The sequence below is a fragment of the Euleptes europaea genome, chromosome 1, assembly GCF_029931775.1.
Source record: "Euleptes europaea isolate rEulEur1 chromosome 1, rEulEur1.hap1, whole genome shotgun sequence".
Lineage (NCBI taxonomy): Eukaryota > Metazoa > Chordata > Lepidosauria > Squamata > Sphaerodactylidae > Euleptes > Euleptes europaea.
The window spans coordinates 87,117,756-87,140,506 of NC_079312.1; the positions used below are offsets into that span (position 1 = coordinate 87,117,756).

Here is a 22,751-nt window from a genome sequence, read left to right on the forward strand (position 1 = left end):
GCTTTAAAAAGGATTAGGAAAAAAATCAGAGAGGCTTGGTCTTTCAGTAGCTATTAGGCATGGTAGTTAAGTGGAACTGCCAGATTCAGAGCTGATGTACCTGTAAATAGCTGGGGGCAAACACCAGCAAAGGACTATTTCTTTCAGGTCCTGGTTGTAGAGTTCCTGAGTAGCTGTACATTGCTGGAAATAGGATAAAGCTCTGATCTAGCAGACTCCTCTGTCTGCCTGTCTAATATCCATTCTTCTTCTGCTAGTCCTCTGGGACAGGGGCAAGAGCTACGGAGGGCAGTGAGAAGTCCTTGATGAAAATTCTGCTTCATCCCTCTCTCACTTCAGGGATTCTGCAACACATTGCCCAGAAGCCATCAAGCTTATTTTCAAAGCTGTAAGGGCTAAAAGCTTGCTTTAAAAACGTAAAGCTCCAGATATCAAGAATTACTCTCATGTGAAGGTCCCTGTGCCAAAAGGCAATTACTTTCCTATGGGTTTCATCCTCTTTCCACCCCAGAAACATGCACAGTAAGTTAGAAGTATATTAGATGGGAAGTATATTTAATGGGACAGTTCACCATTAGCACACTTCCTGGACCTATCATATCACTCTGAATAGATAGGGTTGCTGACCGCCAGGTACTAGCTGGAGATCTCCTGCTAGTACAACTGATCTCCAGCTGACAGAGATCAGTTCACCTTGAGAAAATGCCCGCTTTGGCAATTGGGCTCTATGGCATTGAAGTCCCTCCCCTTCCAAACCCCACCATCCTCAGGCTCCGATGTGAATAAAGGAAGACTAGTTAACGTTTTTAGTGAGAACTCTTCTCTTTGTTATGTGTGTGTCACAGTCACAGCCGACTTATGGTGACCCCTTTTTGGGGGTTTTCATGGCAAGAGACTCACAGAGGTGGTTTGCCAGTGCCTTCCTCTACACAGCAACCCTGGTATTCCTTGGTGGTCTCCCATCCAAATACTAACCAGGGCTGACCCTGCTTAGCTTCTGAGATCTGACGGGATCAGGCTAGCCTGGGCCATCCAGGTCAGGGCTCTCTTTGTTATACCAAGACTTATTTAACTAACGGTTCCAGGACAGAAAGAATAGCCACCTTGCTCTGAAACTTACTAGAACCAAAAGCCACTGCATCCAGCAGCTCACCCTGTAATTGCAGGCCCCTCAAGACCACCTACTGCTCTCCTCCTGATAACTTGTTAGAGAGCTGACCTTCATCTCCTCCTCTGATTATTTTAATGGTTTTCTGGCCACGCCCCCTTTCCTTTCTCCTTTGCCTTGAGTGGAACAGGATTTTCTCACAAGCAGTCCTTTACCTATGTGAGTTACTGCTACAAAGAAGGCCTTCTTCTTGTTGCCTGATGATAGCTGTGGACAAGTTTTAGCTGCTTTCCTGTTAGGGTTCCTAACTGGCCTGGAGAAAAATGTCCTGTCTCTTTAATAGGGGCTCAATGGGATGTTATTATCAAGTGATGTTATATATCTGCATGCCATAAAAAGTTTCAATCACTATTTTCCATGTATTAAATCTCTTTTGAGAAGATATGACATTTTTCTTGTCAACAATCCTGGCTCCTTCTCCTCCTTGGACCTCAGCCTCTTTCCTTCTCCCTGTCTCCAAGCATATCTATTCAGTAAAAGATTTTGTTGTTGTGGGGAAGGGAATATTTGTGTGTAACCTTGAAATAATGCATAGCATTTAATCTAGATTTTCTATGTCACTGTTTTTGAAAAAAAGAAAATTGTGAATGAGCAAGGATATTATTAGCTCTTTGTACCACTGGAGGTGGATTAGAGAGACCAGGTTGCCTGCTTTGGAAGGCAAACTCCCTGCCTCATCTTTGGTCCTTCATTGCTGCTTGATAATGTGACAGGGGAAATGGGGGGCCAAAATGACAGTGCAATGTCACTTCTGGCTGTGTAACCAGAAGTGACATCACTGTGTTGTGGGACTTTCTAAGATTCTTCAGAAACACTATGGTTTTCAACGACAGCGTTTCAGGGAAATCCTAAATCGTCCTGCAACACAATGATGTCACTTCTGGTTATGCAGCTGGAAGTGACATTTTAGGACTGAAGGATGCTATTTGTATAAGTCTTTGCCCTCCCCAAGTCTCCTCAGGGTTCACAGCCAAGGGCTGGCAACCCTAAATGGGTGTCACTGAGTATGATCAATAGTTGTCTGTTCTGAAGCCTACCAATAAGAGATGTTTCTGGGGAAAGGTGAATACTTTAATTTCAGAATTCAATCAAAAATGAGCCAACCACTGGCAGAGGTGCATATCTGAAGGAAAAGAAGTAGAGCCGTAACAGTTGGTTTTTGGCTACAGCTGAATGGATGTGTTGAAGGATCTGCCATGCATATATATATATGAAAGTGCTGGGGAAAACTGATTCAGAAATAAGTATGTATTTGCATTCACTCAGGAGAATTAATATAAACACGCTTTAAAATTTTACAGAATTATGAAGAAGTGTAAACATGGTCAACGTTTGTTGCTAAGCTGTGAGAAGGCTAGCTTGCCATATCCCCAACAACTCGGGAGGCAAGATTCAAGGGTTACTGGCAGAAAGGGGGGAGGGGCTCTCGAAAGTGTTGCATGCCTTCAAGGATCCTTAACTCAGCCCACACTCCACAGTCACTCCCACACAGGGATTGATGTCTGCTAGGCAACCTGCCCCCATTTGAACAATTTCCCTTAGCAGCAACTGCATATAACTAAAAACTGCATTATTCAGTTCCTCTCTCTTATGAAATCAGTTGCTGATTTCTAGAAGGGTTTGTAGCCCATGAATTACTTTTTGCTGCTCCCCCTACAGAAATGAAAGAAATTCTGAATGCTTCCTACTTTATCCAGAGAGAGACCATCCAGTTTGGATGATCTTAAGAGAGGCTGAAATGAGTTTGGATGTCCAGTTTGGATGATCTTAAGAGAGGCTGAAAAAAGTAGTCCCCACCCCACCCCACTCCTTATATCCCCTAAAGTAGCTCCGGCTGAATAAATGTCATGTTTCTTTAAACCTTGGAACTAAGCAGTTGCCCAGACAACATAGCAATACCTGTCTCTCTGTTGAATAAGATGCAGTTGCCAGGGTAACAGCATCCTGTCTTTCCAGAGACCATCCTGAAATGTGGAAACAGCTGTTTCCATAGTAACCTTTTTGCCCCAGTTAATTCTCACTGGCATGGCTTAATTTGCTTTAATATTTATATTTCACATTTTTTAAAAAATAAATCCTTCTCTTTCGAGTCATCTGTAATGTCAAGTTTGGGATGCACTTTCCACAGCCACAGAGTCAGGGCGTTAGAGAGCTGCAAAGTGGCAGGCAAAGCAGGTGTTTGGGAAGCAGTTACCCGGGCAACAGAAACAGGGCGTTCCAGAGGTGGTTGCCATGGGGAACTGGATGCTGACGAAGGCTTGTGAGGCTGAGAAGACAAATTGCCCTCATCATTATCTCCAGGCTTGTCAATCATACATATTCGCCTATTTACCTCTGAGAGGGAAAGCGCGCTAGGAGCGAAGAGAAAAACCAGAAAGAGTGTGCTCAAGAGAGGAGAGGTGTTTGTGTAGAACTTCACTCCAGGGGAGGCAGTCACCACCATCCAGGATGGCAACCATCACCTGCAACCGGTTCACAGAAGAATATCAGCTCTTTGAAGAGCTGGGAAAGTAAGTTTGAGCCATCGGAAAAAAACAATTGTGTTGAAATGGAATGAGAATTTTGATTTGAAGAATATATGTGTGTGTGTGTGTGTGTGTGTGTGTGTGTGTAGAATAAGGAAACAGGGACCAGAATGGGAACAGCTGGCATCCCAGAGGGAAGAAAAGGTAATGAAGTGAACAATAAAACAAACTCACAGAGAAGCAGGGAAATGCAAGCTCTAAAGAGAGCAGAAGGGAAACAATGCTCAGGAGGAAGAACCAGCCCTGGGAGCTGGCACACAATTTCAGCCTGCTATGTAAAATCAGGGTTCTATATCCTTCCACTTTTGTAAGGCAAAAAGATCAGCATATGAAGGGTTAAATCACTTGATAGCTTTGTTCACTCAATTGGGGTGGGGGTTTGCTGTCTGTAGTGGTGAAAAGACCCTGATAAAGAGGGACTATGGTCCCGTTTAAAAATTACCCCAAGATCCACGTTTTTCTGGAGAACTTTAATGTGCTTCATGTGCCCACTAAGGAGCAACTTCCCAGGGAAGTCACTGTCTCACCAAAGGAACAGACACTGGTGGTTCAAAGAAGGGTCCTAGATAGGACCTATTTTATTGCCCGTATCCACCCAAGCATTCATGAGAATACACTGGGGACAGTGTGAGGAGCTGTCAGCAGGATTTTGTGAGCTTGTAATGAACAGATGGGGACTGTGTTTAATTTGCATATTGGACTACATCTTTGCATGCACACCTAGGTTTGCATTCTCTATTTTACTGTTGGCTTGCACATTTGTTTGTCTAGGTATATTTCTGTGCCTGTGAACGAGAGAGAGCGCGCGCGCACATGTGTGAGTTTATGTGTTTGTTTCACTCTGTGTATGCTGCACTGGAGGGTTTATTTTCCTCACCCCCATAGAAATATGTGGCAATTTACTTTACATGATCAGACCTTCTTATCTATATTTTCTGATATGTTTTTGTTTGTAATGTATAAGCAGTGTTGGTTTGTATGCATGTTTGTGTGTGTCTGTCTTATTTATCAGACACGTTTATATTGTATATGCATTCTTGGCAGGATATCTCCTACAAACGATCCCTAACATGTGCATGCATGAATTTGGGGTATGTGTTTTGTTGGGATCATGCACAGATTTTCTTTTTATGTTTTCCATATTCTCCAAGTGTCTTGATAGGCACATTCCACCCCCACCCCCCAACCCCGTTTGAATCCCTTATTTTCAAGTGTGCAACATACTGTGTATATGTGCCTCTGATTTAAGCATAAAGGCATGTCTGTTTGCAGGTGTGAATGTTTCTGCAAGTAAACACACTAGTGCTTGTATACATATATGTTTTCATGTATAAGTTGATGGAGATAATTTTTGGATGTGTGTAAGTATAAAAGTATGCAGAACTGCAGAAAATATTTAGGGCAAGGAAGAATCAAAAAGGGAAAAAATTGACTATTGAAGGTAGCTAGCACATGTCTAAAACAGAGGATAAGGCTGAGAGGGATAAATTCTGTAGGAGTCAACTCTACGTAAGACGGTTGAGTTAAACTGGTTTATATAAGCAGTATTCCTCTGACTTGTGTACATCCACATACTTACACAAAGAACATATTGATTCATCAGACACTGTGTTTATTTTTGGGGAAAAAATGGAATGATTCAATCATGCAAGGGTGGTGGAAGGATGAGTCAGTGGTCAGATCTTTACAATAAGTGGAGATACAGCTTTCCTTTCAGCTTAGGAGTTAAACACTGTACTTTAACAGATGCCCAAGAAAGTGTCAAACCAGTCTCTTCAAGAGGTGATTAAATCCCCCCCAGCCCTCAAGAAGGGACCATTTTGAGCAGCAGCTAGGGCTGTGGTGTTCACAAGAAGTATAGGTTTAAATGGAAGAATTCTAATTAGCTGTTTTTAAATGATACATAGATTAGAAAGATGGCAGCAAAGAGAGGGGAGCATGTACCAATTGTGTAGATTATGTAACACCTGCCCCAAAAGCTAGTTTTCTTGGGTGGCCTTACTGTGTGGTCACCAACATTTATGACTGAGCTTTTCAGTGTGTTGGATTCTTGCTCATACGGTGTTACTTCCCTCTTCAGTTCCCTCAAGAATTTTTGTGTACAGGAGAGTGTGTTTAAGCCTCTGTTCTTCTCCTTCTTCAGTGTAGCTAAGAGGGAGGGGGAAGCCAAACTAGGATTGTTGCCATATAGAAACCCATAGATGGCTGCATGTGCCTGTGGCTATAAGGTGTTATCAATTGTGGCATAAGGGAGAAAAAGGATAAGTGTTGCATGGGATGTGATTGTGTCTTTGCAAAGCTGCCCTACACACACTAATATCCAGACTTATCTTTGGGCGCTGACAGCACAAAACTGTTACAAAAATGTTGCCTTGATAACACATTATATATTACCCAACATGGTTGCAAAATGGCCACTTCCTCAAACAAATGGAACTTGCCAGCCTGTGCAAAGCGTGCGTGTGTGTAAAGTGCCATCAAGTTGCAGCTGACTAATGGGTTATCTGTTTCTTGAGATATTTTAAGGAATACTCATATGGAGGACAGTGTTGGAGACTGTCTCCACAGAACATTAAGAAGTCTGTTTAATGGGTCCTTCTCCAAATACAAGCTGAAGCAAAGAATTTAGACATTTTACCTTCAAAGCTTATTCACCCATTTTGGTAATTAATATGCCAGTCATCAAACTGACCTTGTGACAGTGAATCCATTGACACAGAAAGGATTTGCTCAACAGTCTCTCTCTCTCTCCCTCTCTCATTAGAATATGAAGCGTAATTTTGATAAGATCATTTTTATTAATGTATATTTTTGCAAAATTGTTTAGGGTCATAGGTTTGGTTGCCAAGTCCCTCTTCGCCACCGGTGGGTGGTTTTTGGGGCGGAGCCTGAGGAGGGTGGGGTTTGAGGAGGGGAGGGACTTCAATGCCATAGAGTCCAATTGCCAAAGCGGCCATTTTCTCCAGGTGAACTGATCTCTATTGGCTGGAGGTCAGTTGTAATAGCAGGAGATCTCCAGCTACTACCTGGAGGTTGGCAATCCCAGTCACAGGGTCATTTGTAATGTAAACATCTGACAAAAAAGGTAGTCCTCATCTTAAAGAGCACATAATCTAATTTCCGTCAATAACGTGATAACAGACATATAAATCCCACAAGAAAAAATGTGGCCACATTCTTCCCCTAATCAAGTGAACAGACTTGAATTAAGTCATTCTTGCTTCAGCACTATTTGTATACATACGTATGGAACATACCAGTGGTTATAGAGCTGGAAGACATTGGTGCAGGTTGAAAGATCCAGTTGGGACGTCTGCCATAAGACATTCCAGGTTGACAAAGTGAAGCAATATTCTCAGTATTTTGGTGGTCTAGAAGCAATTGAGAGAGAACAGTGAGTACATTACCTCCAAATAAAATGGGGTAAAGCACTTCATCTGTACATCTTTCTTGGGTCCTGGGATGAACAAAATTACTTAAGTAATCAGATGTATTTGTCATAGAAAATACTTTCATTGACATCTATGTTCACCACTAATTTGATTGATAATTCAGATTTTGAACATTAGGACATTTTTGGATGCACTCAAAATGACAAAAAAAATCATTCTAGGCCCACGCAACATAATATTTTTCCAGAAGAAAATTGTTCACAGTTCATTTATTAATTTTTATGGTTTACACCAAAGAGTTTTCCACCTGGCTTTACCACACATTTATGGAAGAAACTGCTTTCAGAATTATCTTGGAGAAAAGGTAACCAAAGCTTTGGAAAATCCAAATTTGAATATCCTCAGCCACAGCTTTAATAACTGAAGGTGTTTCTAGATCATTCCGAATAATACAGTAATCCTGTATCAGATTTTCAGTGTATATATACTTAAGGTAATGTTTACATTGCTGTGTGACGTGTAGTTCTAATAAATGGCTTTAAAATGATTGGAAGGTATACCTGGGTTAACCATTTGGAAAACTGTTCTCACATAAGATTAATTAAGCAATGGAATAAGTAGCCAAGGACAACATGAATCTATTTGTTTAGAGTTTACAGGGAAAGATGGGAGATGACGCATAGGACATCCATAACTAAAGCATTGCTTTCTTAACAGTTTTCAGAAAGAAGGGTCTTGCACATATGAGGCATGCTGAATCAGTATGCATGACATCCTCAGTCCAAATGGGGTTTATTTCATCCCCTCTGCTGATCATTGCTAGTCCAAACAGACTGGCACAGTGAGCATAGATACCACAGCATCTGTGGCAAATAAACAGTATCTGTAGCCCCCCCCCCCCATGCTAAATGGTACCCCCTCCTACAGGGAATCAATTAAAAAAATAATGAACAATTATATTTATATGTAGTCATGTCTGCACGTCAGAGGAAAGAACTAAAGAAACATGTATGTGAGGTTACATGCCCTAGAGGCACCGCTAATACTTTGTTTTTTTGTCTTTTGTCAGAGCCCCATTTTTTTTTTAAAAAAAATCCAAGATTAGCTTTTGTATCTTGTGATTTTTTAAAAGAGGGTCATGGGGCTCCTCTTTTTTTCCCCTTTTTTTTTTGTAACTTCAAATTATTTTTCATTTCTTGACATTTGATGGCTGCTTGATAGAAGTTAAAATGTCCTTTCACAAACTGTTTTATGGATTTCAGTAAGCTACAGTATCTATTTATAGCGAAATTCTTAGAAATCCCAATACCATCTATGACCTTTACTTATTAAACACCCTCTGTTTTAAAGAATGAAAGAAAGAAACCATGACTAGCTCAGGTTGGAAAGATGTTGCGTAACCTATTATACAACAGCTCTGTGCTTACAGCAGGATTTTTATATTAATTAGTGGGTAGGAAGCTCCTCTGGAGGAACAACCTCTGCTGTCTCATTACACTAGGTGTCTGGCTGTTGTCTTATTGGCTATCGCATTTAGATATGTACCTTGCCACATAGCTACCCCTTCCCCAGAGCAAAATTATGAGAATTATTTTTTGTCCTCTGGGTGGTGGTAATGAGAATTAGGACGCAGAGGTGAAGAGCTGGCGCCACAACAAGTGCATCTCCCTCTATGTGTCCTTTTGTTGGCACTGCTGAACGGCTCTATTCAAAACATCCCTGTTTTCTTCTAGCATGAGAAGGCAACATTGCCAGAATTCAGTTCATCTTTTTTGCGTTCCTTGAGTTTTGCAGTGTGGCTGAATTCCCAGCAGCCTCTCTTCAAAAGTGAAGAGGAAAAGCTAGCTTCTCCTCCTCAAGGACCTGCTGTTAAGACTGTGAAGTCAAGGAACAGAGAGGAGGTGATACTTTGAAGAAAGGAGACATTTTTCTTTCTTATAATTGCCATAAAATAATAGCATAGCCTGCCCCAAGGAGAGTGGGGAAGAGAGAGGATTACTAAGGGACACAAAGTGAAATGAAGAGGGCAGGCTGTTATGGGGAGGGGTGTCTGTGTTCCTCTGAGAAAATGAAGGAACCAGAGCAAAACAAAGAAAAGGAGTAGAACGCCTTTTTCTGAATTCTTTGAATCCACCCCCGTGCCAGGTGAAAGAAGGGGCTGAGTGAAATTCTCATGTGGCACTATATAATCAGTCACCTCATTCCCCGAGCTGCAGAAGAAGAGGAATTTACTTTAAAATAAGAATAAAAATCACAACCCACACTTTTCTTTCCAAAAAGGAGATAAACCCTGAAACTGATTTGAAGGAGGAGGTGTGGAAGGGAGGCAGGCAGCCTCACAGGCTGGTGCTGGCAAGGAAGGTGTGAACAGGAGAGAAGAAACAAACTGTCCTTTAGCCAAAGGCACTGCTCATGCAGAGTATGGGCTTGCAAGCTCTCAGAACTGAAAATTAAGGCAGAAACTGCTGTCTTCTCACTGCCAGAGTAGAGGTCTGATACTTCTATTTTTTCCAAGTGACTCTTGCCTGAGATGCAGGTAGGCTCATCGTTGCTCTTTGTTTTTCCCAAGACAAAGGTTGCTCGTACCAGCAGGCAAGACCACATGCTAGATCTCCCTTTTGTTGCAGGTCTCCAATATCCCTTGTAGTACTATAGCGGAGGTAGGGTTGCCAAGTCCCTCTTCACAACCGGCGGGAGATTTTGGGGTGGAGCCTAAAGAGAGCGGGGTTTGGGGAGGGGAGGGACATCAATGCCATAGAGTTCAATTGCCAAAGTGGCCATTTTTCTCCAGGTGATCTGATCTCTATCAGCTGGAGATCAGTTGAATTAGCAGGAGATCTCTTGCTACTACCTGGCAGTTGGCAACCCTAAGCGGAGGAGACATGACACACCCTCATAATGGCATTCTGAACAGCAGATGTCTTGCAAGTATATCCCTCCACTGCACCACTTCAGAAATGAGAAGCTGGTTATGCAATGTGCATTGCCAGACAGTGGTGATCCTGGCTGTTCCTCCTATGTGAGATAGACTGGTAGGCTTGCCAGGTCCCTCTTCACCATCGGCAGGAGGTTTTTTTGGTGAAGCCTGAGGAGGGTGGGGTTTGGGGAGGGGAGGGACTTCAACGCCATAAAGTCCAATTTCCCAAGCAGCCATTTTCTCCAGGTGAACTGATCTCTATCGGCTGGAGATCAGTTGTAATAGCAGGAGATCTCCATCTAGTACCTGGAGGTTGGCAACGCTATAGACTGCTATGAACAGAAGTGCAAAACTAGTGCAAAACTAGTACCTGCTGTATACAATAATAAAGAAGAAGTGAGCTGTAGCTCATGAAAACTCATACCCTGCCAAAATTTTTGTTAGTCTTTAAGGTGCTACTGGACTCTTGCTCTTTTCTACTGTTATTGACAGACTAACATGGCTACCCATCATGAACTATAATAAAGGGCACTTCCAAACATCTGAGAGATCTCCCCACTGACCTATACTTAGGAAATCATGGGGATGTCAAAAGTAGCCATCAGCAAAAGATGCTTCTTCTTGAAGAAAAATCTTATTCCCCCCACATCTTCCTTTTGAAACTATGGAGTCTTCACAGGGTAAGCATAATGTATTGCAAGGATCTGTTTCCTCAGGGTAAAGGGTATGTATTCATGATGACTGAATAGCCTCCCCCCCATGACATGGATGTAGTACTGATTGAATATATTTTCCTTGCGAATGTTGCACAATTACAGAAAGTCTGTTGATGGTTGCCCATGTTATTTTACAGCATTATAAGGCCTATGCAACATATTTTAAATAGGGTCAAGGGTATACAGCCTCAATGGGGTACAGTATTCCCCACACATGCCATCTTTTACTGAGCGTAAGTCAGCATCCATTTATAGTGTGTGTGTGTGCACAGGTTGTTCCTGTCTTTCAACAGCTTATCCAGTTCCATTGGGTGTGTTACTGCTTACCCTAAATGCAGCGCTGAAAACAAAGAAATGACATACACAATATCCTATCATCAACGTGATAGATTATGGGAGGTATTGCACTGCTGTCTGTCCATTCCTGTGAGGATAGCCACCGCTCTGCTTGTTTTAGATGCCTGTGTACTAAGGGCACTATGCCCCGAGGTCCAACTACCAAACACACTATGACATTTATTAAGGTGTTTTCATGAAGGGTTACAGGGCAACGGGCCTTGGAGGCTTATAATTTATGACTGCCTGCTAAATCGGAGTATTATTGTTATATGGATTTCATAATATTCCCTTTCCAAAGGTGTTATTCTCCCACTTTATAGTTATCTTAACTTCTAATATTTCTTTGTGGTGGCTAGACTGTATCATTAGATATATACTGACAATATAAGAATGGAAATAATAATGGTTGTGTTTATGAGGCCTTAAAAGGCTGCTGTCTTTCTGGGTGCTGAATGATGTATTTATTGCTTTACAAAAGGCAGGTCTAAGGGGAAAGGATGGTAACTCCGGAGTTGCCCATCCCTCAGAAAATATTCTTAAGGAAGTAGTCTGCAGGGTGGTAGTTACTGATAACCAGTATGATGTTGTGGGGAAGGGCAAACTGGTTCTTAAGTCTTTATTTTCATACACTTGAGTAGCAAAACACTACAGTCTGGAAACAGACATGGCAGCTCTAAGTTCCCAAAATTTCCCTCTTCACTCCTGAGAGTGTGATTTCTGTTTAGACACACAAATAATGTGGATATATTATGATGGAAAGACTTACTTTGAATAATAAAATGGTCAGAAATATTTGGCACTTGAGAGGCTTTTTGAAATACAACTTAAAATAGCTTTGTCTCTTTTTGTGGGATTTAAAAAACAGGATAGCAATTCTTCATAACAGGAAATGTAGATTAACAGAACTGAGAAGCTTGAGATAGGTAAGTTCAAGTGATCTATTGTACTTCCAAATATATCAAGGTGGTTCACATACAAGTGATTAAATCTTTATTTTCTACTGAGTGTTTTCTCTTGGCAGCCTCTGGTTTGTTTCTTTTTCACTTTAATAGACTTAGGCTTCTTTCTTTTTCACAGTGGTACTTTAGTTGTAGGAATTAGAAACATTAACACGCTTCCCCAGTTTCTCTCTCAAACTGGCCTGGGATCACTCAGTTCACAAGAGATATTTCCCATTAAACTCTTAGGAATCATTCTATAAACCTTAAGAGCTATTTTCCCTAGATAACTGGTTATGGATCTTGTCCTGATCCAAAAACCCCAAATGTGTTCCTTTTCACTCCTGAGGAGAATCGTCCACCACACAGCTTACTGCTCACACCACTGTTTCTAAGCTCTGTTAACTTCTCTCCCAGTCAAGTGCCAGTTCGCAACTGTCCAAGCTGTAACCGCTACTCTCAGAATTCTGTTCAAACTCCTTGTCAATCACAGGGGTTTGCTGACTGGGACAACTCTTTAGAGATTGCCATAAGACAGCTGTTGACTGGCACTTTACGCACACATGGGTGATGTCACCTCATCTCCAGACCTCGAAACTTGGGGCTTAAATTTTATACCCTACAAACTTATTTTCTTTCTTTCTTTTTCATTTAAAAACTATGTTTATTTTTATACTTGAAGCGTTCGTGACCACTTAGTCTTCTTCTTCTCAATTAAGGTATTGCATGAACTGAGGGCATTAAATTGGCCTCTTATGAGGGGGTTGTAGGCTTCAAGGGACCACACAGTAGGCTTGATAAAAATACAAGTAAGAAACAGATTTATTTCAGTGGTATATGTGGCTTGGCTATTTCTTTTTTCCCTTTTCTCTATCCCTCTCAATATGACAGTAACAAAGTTACTGGAGGCCTGGTGCCTGAGAAAGAATAGGTTACAAGCAGGTTTGTTTTATGACTGACTCAGGCTAATAACATGGAACAGAAAGGTTTTTAACTTTTAACTGTTTTTGACAGGAATGGAACCCAAACCATACAGTTTCAAAATACCCAAAGTCCCAAACCAGCGACTTTCTTACATTTCTCCCTCTAAAATCCAACAACCCTCAACTCTGTCAGAAGGCAAACAGTTAAAGTGCCAAGGTCCTCCTTTTTTTTCTTTTCAGCATTTCAGTTCACTGTTTAAAAGTGATCGGCTGAGGCTTGTGTGTGTGTGTGGGGGGGTGGAACTTGAAACTGTCCATCACATTATGGCATCACCAGGGCTGATCAAAGGCTCTCTTTCTCTGTGTACTCCTTAGGCAGCCCATTCCTGACCTCCAAGGACCGAAGTCCTTAGGAGGCCAAAAAGGGGCTGTGCTGGCATTGAGGCCCCCTGCACCAGCACCCGGGCTACATACGTGGCGCAGAGAGGCCCCAATGCCGGTGGGGAGGTTCAGATGCCGGTCTCCCGGCGCTGCCCAGGGATGTGGGCTGGGCCTTCTGTCGGCGTCCCACCAGTGCAAAGGCCCACGCTGGTGTCCCGGGGGGTGCCAGGGGTGGACCTTCCAGTAGGCAGCTTCCTGTCCCTTTTTGGCCTGGCATGCCAGTGGGGAGAACAACGTTGCTGCAACTGTTTTTTTGCAGGCGCAGCCTCGTTGTTCTCAATGGGGCAAAATGCCTCATTTAAAATTTTAAAAACCAGCAAAAGGCTTTTTAAAGCCTTTCGGCAGCTGGGAAACTGGTTTGGAGGCACTGCCGTGGCGCCTCGGCCACGCCATCCCCGGCTGCTGAAGGATAAGGAATGGGTGGTAAGCGTGGAATTCTATATTATGCATAGTCCCATCATCTATTTCACGGAGTGTTTCTTATTTTATACCCCGTGGCCACTGGGGAAAGGGTGTAGACAGGGAAAGGCGATGTAAGTTTCCTTTCCCCACCAGTTTTCCTGCGGAAAAGTGGCCTTCCTAAGTTGTTTTTAGCCCCACTAGGAAAAACCCAATGGTATATGTAGACGTTCCTCTAGAGGGGTTACAGGACGGTGATTTTAAGTTGGCAAATAGCCAGGGGAAAGGGTTAAACAGCCCCCCCCCCATGCATATATACCAGTCTTGCCCTGTGAATAACGTTGCCAACCTCCAGGTGGGGGCTGAGATTCTTCCAGAAGTACAACTGATCTCCAGACTATAGAGATCAGTTCCTCTGGAGAAAATAGCAGCTTTGGAGGGTGGAATCTATGGCATGATATCCCCAAACTCCACCCTCCCCAGGCTTTACCCCCAAATCCCCAGGAATTTCCCATCCTAGAGTTGGCAACCCTACCTGTGAATCACAGCTATAACCACTACATTGTATTAATTAAAAATCCTTAAAAAGAATAATGGAACTATATATAGTGCATCAGATTCAACTGTGGGGTAGTGATTTACTTATAAAAGGGGATGGACATCAAGAGTCAGACATATTGGCAAATTTGGCTAGTTCTGACTCTTTGAATAGGAACCTGCTGGGTAAATTTGTCAGCACTTCTGATAACCTTTACAGTGGGTTAAATTCCACATATAAAGGGAGGGTAAAAATAGGATTCCGACCTACTGCAGCATTTCTATTAATTGTGCTTTGAACCATAGTGCAGCATTTGTAGAAATTTTGCAGCATATGCAATAAGTCGTTACCCCAATAACTTTCATTTTAAGAATATAAGAAAAGCCTTGCTAAATCAGACCATCTCTAGTTGTCGCTGACACTAGTTCATCATTCTGTTTCCAACAGTAGCGAGCCAGATGTGAAAGAATGCTGGTTAAGTGCTGGATTATAACAGCACTACTTTTCGTGCTCGCCGCGTTTGTTCATCTCAGGTTTTCGGAATACCACCATCATGCGGTTTGCCTTCTTACACTTATTATTTGACAATTCATCGTCTCTAGAGCCTTCTATTTAGCTAGACTGAATGCTAACCCCTCTATGGTTATGCAGGGCAGAATTTTGAACATACCATACCAGACAGGACCTGTCCTTGCTCTTCTGGCTCTATTGATTCACTAGTTCATGCCCTCTCGGAATGCCGCTTTTATGAGGATTCGATCAGATTATATCTCTCCCCTTTTAACATATAAATCTAATGCCTCTGTGTCTGACATAATGTCTTTTTTATTAAGTGACAGGGATCCCAAGGCTACACTATCAGTGGCAAGATTTATTTCAGTCCTTATATCCCTCAAACATTAGATTTACGCTGCTGAAGATCAATGGATCAAGGAGCTTCTAAGGGATAAAGGAATGAATGCTGGCTGAACTGGACCGTTTTAGTAAAAATGTAAGTGAAGATGCAAAGTAAGTGAAGATACTTTTGGGATAACTCATGTGACCACTTTTCATATGGCCATCATGGCTACCAAATATAATCCAGAACATATGGTCACTCTCACCACATCACAGGAATAGTTAGTTTTCTAATATTTTTCCAGATGTGGTAAATTGTAACATGATCACCTGATGAAGCATTCATAAACCTGCTTCGTCATATTGAAATGATGGGAGAAATCTCTTTAATGGTGCTTTCATAAATAATCTCCAAACAGATTATCAGTGAGTAGCTGCGTGATACTGATGTCACAGATTCATTCATACAGAATCATATTGAGAGAGAAAAGTGTGAGGGGGATGGGTGCAGAGCAGTTTTATGAATAAATCTCTCTGCACTTATCTATGGATGGTCTCTGTACTATGTGTGTGGTCATTGACAAGGCTGGATAGAGAAATACATTTGAGGAAAAGGGCACAAGTGCACTTGGAGAACACTTGTTCTAAAACTGCATGCATGCCTGAATGCCAGCAGGGATGCTTCACCCACACAGCAACCCACATGCAAACTGAAACATGGACACATTGAATAGCAGCTACAATACACAGCACTCATGCAATATGCTGTCGCGCATATTCTGGTTACTTCCTGAGCACGTACACACTGAATCTTTGAGAGAAAAGAGGGAGACTCTTCTTTCCATCATCACTTAGACACAAGCTTTGTACATCTTCACATACAGGATCAAATATTGCTTCCATCAGCAAATCCACCCAGCACGGCTGACAGGTATCCTTGTCTGTACCAGGTGAGGATGAACTAATGCTTTAATCACAGCTCTCAGATTTTAATACAGCTTTATTCTGGCAGTGTGGCCTTTCGAATGTTACCCCAGCTGCATGAGAACCATTTCTAGAAGTGGCTGCTACGTGGTTAGGGTAATGTGTAAAGGACCCTAGGGCTTGTATTTTAAGGGATGTCACTTTGAGTAAAGCTAAACCCTGTGCCTGAACTGAGACTCTTGAAGGTGGTACATGCTGTGCAAAATATAGAAGAGATATTGGTTCTTGTAGGTTAATCACTGTCCTGTTAACATACCACACCCTCATTAGCACATTATCTTGATACTTACAGGACAATGATTAGCACATTACCTTTGATACTTTTTGCAGGACAGTGATTCAGCTCAAACCCACCCCTTTCTGACTATATATTACTCTTCCTACACACTTGACACTGAGAGACACTGTCCTTCAGTGTTACTCCTCTGAAGATGCCGGCCACAGCTGCTGGCGAAACGTCAGGAAAGAAAATACCAAGACCATGGTCACACAGCCCGGATAACCTACAAGAACCAATGAACTCTGACCGTGAAAGCCTTCGACAATATATAGAAGAGATACTCTGTAGACTACATTCTACACCACAGGCAGATTCTAAGAACAATTCTCCTTGTCGCTTAAATCAGAACAAACCATCTGTGTGTATCATACATAGATATTACAAATTTCCTCTGCTTTGAAACAGACCCTTTGGAATTCCCTTAAGCTTGCTGACACAATTAGAGATGGTCCAAAACCACCCAATGGTCCCAAATAGTTAAGCCAATCCTTTGCAATACCAGAGGTTGAATCACATGGTGTTTCATTCATGCCCCATAAAAACATTGCTGGCCCCAGGAGCACAAGCGAGCCATCTGAATACTATTCACAATGTATTCAACAGCTACACTAATTCATGTTTTGTGACTGTATGACCTAGGCTATATGTGGCAGGAAGTGACTAGACAGGTGGAACATCAGAGATTCAGTCGTAAGTACAAAACAAACCATTCTTTTCACTAAATTATCTCTTGCTTTCATTTCTCCTGGACTTCTCGTTTTAAACAGACCACGATTTCATTCCTCGGTGTTATAGTTTTTTGTCAAGTGAAAAAAATGAATCCGCGCCACACATTGTAGAAAAAGTACATAAGCCACTGGTTTCCATGATACCTACCCACACATAAACCAGACTAAAAATGCATACATTCACTGTATACAAATGTGTGTGTGTAAAGTGCCGTCAAGTCGCAGCCGAATACCTGAACATTATTATTACCGTATTTTTTGCTCCATAACATGCACCTGACCATAAGACGCACCTAGTTTTTAGAGGAGGAAAACAAGAAAAAATCTGAGTTGCTCTCCTCCTCCGTGGAAGCCAGGGTCTCTCACTCTGACTGACGTCAGCTAGAGGACTCCTGACCGCTCTCCTCCTCGGCCTCCGCTCTGTCGTTCCGGTGCGCCCAGCCAGCTCTGTGCAGCCCCGCCCGCCTCCCAGCTGGCCATCGGGGCGGGGAACGCCTGCTCCCATCATTCCGGTGCACCCAACCAGCTCTGTGTGGCCCTGCCCACCTCCCAGCTGGCCGTCAGGGTGGGGAACGCCTGCTCGCGTTGTTCCGGCGCGCCCAGCTGGTTGGTCTTCCCCGCCTTCTGTGGGCCATCCGGGCTGCTCGGCTCCTGCCCCGGATGGACCAGGCTAGGGTCCATCTCGGGACACACATTCACTCCATAAGACGCACAGACATTTCCCCTCACTTTTGAGGAGGAAAAAAGTGTGTCTTATGGAGCGAAAAATATGGTAGGTTAGGCTGTCAGAAAGTTTTCTAGCTGAATGGGAATTGGAACCTTGGTTCGCCCTGATCCTAGCCTGACACTAACCACTACACCGAAAAAAAGAAGGGGGAGAAACCTCTGACAGAAAAAATGTGCAAAGCACCAGAGATTACAAGGCTTTTATCTAACTACTTGTAGCTACTACGAAGTTTTACAAAGTTTACATCCAGGGACAAGGCAAGTTTGTAAAACTTTGTAGTAGCTACAAGTTATTAGATAAGCGCCTTGTAACCTCTGGTGCTTTGCACATTTTTTTTCCTATCTGACTAGCCACTACACAACACTGCTTGTGTACTCAGGTTGCTATGTGCACACTTTATCAAAACAGCTGCCTTTTATCTTCCATTCTGCTCTCAAGCTGGGTTTGAATGAGGAACAACTTTTAATATGGTTTTTCCTCCATGAAAGAAAGTAATAAATAAACTGGATAATGGCTAGGCACATGGGACAGAATATAGGGTTGGGGAGGGGGGGGAAGTTCCCTCTTCAGTCACTTCTCAAAGATAATTGTGAGTGTCTATGAAAATTAAATACAGCTTGTATTCTGAAAGCATAGATGCTATCCTGTATTTGACTTTTATCTGTAGAGGAGACAACATCCAGGGACAAGGCAAGGACTACAGGGTGGTAAGGACTACTTGCAGTCCTGGCCATGAATGGCACAGCTTGGCAGGTAAGCAGATGCCAGTGAGAAGCACTCAGTGATTGTCTACCATCAGAAATTGTCAGCAAGTTGTGGGTGTTCCTGCAACATTAAGGCTATTCAGCAAGTTTGAACGTGGAGTGCTCTTTGCTAGAACATGTAATAATAAAGTGAATAAGTTTCTTACTTCTAAATTAAATAAGAAGAGAGAAAGAGAGAGAGAGAGCGAACCATGATTTCAACGATTAAAAATAAGAATGGTATATTATAATACAAACTGAGGACCTGACCCAAAAATTAATTAATGATTTTTTGTTAGAGAGATTCCCAAACTTTCTGACGAGGATAAGGATTTACCAGATTAAGAACCTTTCAAAACCCCTGGACTCAATGGCTTTACACCAGAGTTTTATCAACAATTTTATGAGGTGGTGGCAAATCCTCTATTTGCTGTGATAAGAGAAATGTTTATGAACTGGTCTTTGCCTGAGACATGAAGGGAATTAAAATTGATAGTTATTCCAGTTAGTTTATTACATTATGATTAAAAAATCCTTGTATTTTGGCAAATAGGTTGATATTTATTATTCATATATACATAAACAGTGATCAAACAGGATTAATTCCTGGATGCGCTCCTATAATAAACATCAGGAAACTCATTAATATGACTCATTATGTGAATAAAGAAAAGCGAAAAACACTTTTTAAATTTTTAGATGTGAAAAAGTGTTTGATTCAGTGGAGCATCCCTTTTTGTTAAAATGTTTAGAAGCTTTTGGTATTGGAATGGTATATAGGGCGTGGGCTAACATTCAATAAAAAGGTAAAGGTCCCCTGTGCAAGCACCGCGTCATTCCTGACCCATGGGGTGATGTCACATCCCGACGTTTCCTAGGCAGACTTTGTTTACGGGGTGGTTTGCCAATGCCTTCCCCAATCATCTTCCCTTTACCCCCAGCAAGCTGGGTACTCATTTTACCGACCTCGGAAGGATAGAAGGCTGAGTCAACCTTGAGCCAGCTACCTGAAACCGACTTCCATCGGGATCAAACTCAGGTCGTGAGCAGAGCTTGGACTGCAGTACTGCAGCTTACCACTCTGCGCCAAGGGGCTCTAAATTCAATACTAAATTCAATATTCAATACTCAACATCAAATGCTCATTTAAGCATTCATAATCTATTAAGAAGTGTTCTCCGACCCCAGCCCCAGCCACTCCAGTGTTCTGCAAAAACACCAAATAACGCACAAAAACATCAATCATCAGGTCACTCACACACCCCGTTGTCCCCACTTCCATACTTGCTACCCATTCACCTATTCTTTTATGTGAGCATTTGCAGCGATTGTGATTGACTTATTGACAAAACAAATCAGTTCCCTTGTCCTGTTTTTGGTTAAATGTATACAATTCAGCCGAGGGTAAACACAACTGCTGTGAACTTTAAGTGTGTATAGTGTTTTAACTTTGTGCTTTCATGGTAACATTTTGGGGTTTAGGAGGCGAGGACGACCTGATTTTGATTTTGAGTCAGCCATGATTTCGGCGTCCATGATTGCTGCCATTTTCTTTGCCTTCTCACACATTCATGTGAGCAGCAACTGTGAGGGGGCATGGGAATGACCTTCCTGCAACCAGAAAGGGAAGAATCAGGTCATTTTCCAGGCATGCTTTGCATGCAGGCCTCAACAGCATGAGACTCCAAATTTCAAAAGGAAGGAATAAGGGAAAACAATAAATACCTTGTGTAAGGGAATGGATGGGGACTATATAAGTAGGATAAGTAAATACTAAAAAGGAAGTGGAGGGAGGGAGGTCAGCAAGATGGAAACCATTGCTATCCTCAAACGTAGGCCTGGCAGAACATCTCAGTCTTACAGGCCCTGTGAATTGCTTCAGGTTCCGCCTGAAAAGGCCTTGGCACTGGTTGAGGACAGCCGGATGGTTGTTGGGCCAGGGACCACCAGTAGTTTTTTTCCAGCTGAGTGTAATGCTCTTTGGGGGATATATCGGGAAAGGCTGTCCCACAGGTATGATGGTCTTAGACCGTTTAGGGCTTTGAATAGGCTTGCCAATTGCCTGGTATTGGTGGGCAAATGCCTGCCAATTGACCAGCTGCCCACCGACCGCTCTTGCGCCCCCCAAAACTCTAAGGAAACCATAGAGTTTTCAGAGGCGATTGCTAGAGCATCTGTGTCACTTCCAGGTTGCATTGCCCCAGCCCCAGAAAGCTCCTGCCAGTTGCCAGAGGGGCCCTGGCAACCCTAGCTTTGAAGGTCATTACTAAAACCTTGAACCTGATCTGGTACTCAGTCTGGAGCCAGTGCAACGGGTGGAGCACTGATTAAATTTTGCACAAAGTTGGAAATTGAAAGAGTCTCCAAGTATACCGGCAACCCTAGCTTTGGCATGGCTGAATAAAATGGATGATACTTACCAGATGGCTAGACTTTAGTGAATGGTAGGAACCATTGCATCACTGTGGTATGATTGTCTGAAAGCTATGAATCTTATTCGGGTAAAATATGTTAATATTGTTTGAACTTGATTTGTATGTTTGTTTGGTGAAGTAATAAAGTTTAAAAAATGAATACTGGATAAAGCTATGATAGACTTCCAGTTCAGTCCTAAGGCCTCTTTCCTTAAAGCAAGCCCCATTGAATAGACCTGAGTAGAAGTCTAAGTAGACCAGCGTAGAATTTCATAAGAACATAAGAAAGGCCCTGCTGGATCAGACCAAGGCCCATCAAGTCCAGCAGTCTGTTCACACAGTGGCCAACCAGGTGCCTCTAGGAAGCCCACAAACAAGACAACTGCAGCAGCACCATCCTGCCTGTGTTCCACCACACCCAAAATAATAGGCATGCTCCTCTGATACTAGAGAGAATAGGTAAGCTGCATGACTAGTATCCATTCTAACTAACAGCCATGAATACCCCTCTCCTCCATGAATTTCTCTCTTCATGTGGCAAGTTCTCAGCTACAGAGGTTAAAAAAATTGTTTTCAGATTTTTCTGGTAATCACGGTGTGGTCAAGTATGCAAGTACCAAATTCCAGTTTTCTCACATTTTTGAACTACTGCAACAATTTTTTTCACACTCACAAACAAGGCCTAAGTCTCTTTTGCCATCCATTCACTGGCATCCTAACCAGAGTTAAGGCTTTCTAAATCCATTAAAGTCAATGGGTGTAGCAGGATATAACCGCTTAGAATGACACTGGGAGTAACTTAAATATAGCAGGTGCTTTAAAGCAGACCAATCATTATTCTAACTATATGGGTTTGTCAACATCCTGGAGAAAAGGTATATTGTTTTTAGCAGAGGCTGAATGGAATACGAACATGAGAAAAGCCATGCTGGATCAGACCAAGGCCCATCAAGTCCAACAGTCTGTCCACACAGTGGCCAATCAGGTCCTCTAGGAAGCCCACAAACAAGACGACTGCAGCAGCCTCCTGCCTGTGTTTCACAGCACCTAATATAATGGGCATGCTCCTCTGATACCATACAGAATAGGTATGCATCATGACTAGTATTCATTTTGACTAGTAGCCATGGATAGCCCTATCCTCCATGAACATGTCCACTCCCCTCTTAAAGCCATCCAAGTTGGCAGCCATCACCACATCCCGGGGCAGGGAGTTCCACAATTTAATGATGTGTGGTGTGAAGAAATACTTCCTTTTATCTGTTTTGAATCTATCACCGTCCAGCTTCAGCAGATGACCCCATGTTCTGGTATTATGAGAGAAGAAGAAAAGCTTCTCCCTGTCCATTCTCTCCATACCATGCAAAATTTTATAGACCTCTATCATATCTCCCCTTATCTGCCTTCTTTCCAAGCTAAAACAGCCCTAATTGTTTTAACCGCTCCTCATTAGGCAGTTGCTCTGGTCTCCTGATCATTTTGATTGCTCTTTTCTGCACCTTCTCAACCTCTGCAATATCCTTTTTTAGGTGTGGTGACCAGAATTGTAGTCTCACCATGGATTTGTACAAGGGCAGTATATTATTTATAAGGGCAGAATATTATTTACTGGGATGATGTAACTTATTTCCAATCCACCAAAAGCATCACCCGACAATTTCCACGCATTAAACCTCTGTTAAAGAGACAGGACATATTTTTCTCCAGGTTGTTGGCAACCCTATGGCAATCTAAGTTTCCTG

General features: G+C 42.5%; 1 protein-coding gene across 2 annotated transcripts in view; it reads left to right on the forward strand.

Annotated features, from left to right (window-relative positions):
* The first annotated feature begins 3,409 nt into the window (after nt 1-3,409).
* CAMK2A (calcium/calmodulin dependent protein kinase II alpha) overlaps nt 3,410-22,751 on the forward strand; it is a 157,716-nt gene continuing 138,374 nt past the window's right edge. For both annotated transcript variants that reach the window (XM_056851459.1, XM_056851449.1), the window contains exon 1: nt 3,410-3,678. In XM_056851459.1, coding sequence (XP_056707437.1) covers nt 3,617-3,678 — 62 coding nt within the window. In that variant the 5' untranslated portion in view covers nt 3,410-3,616. The remainder of the gene's footprint in view (nt 3,679-22,751) is intronic.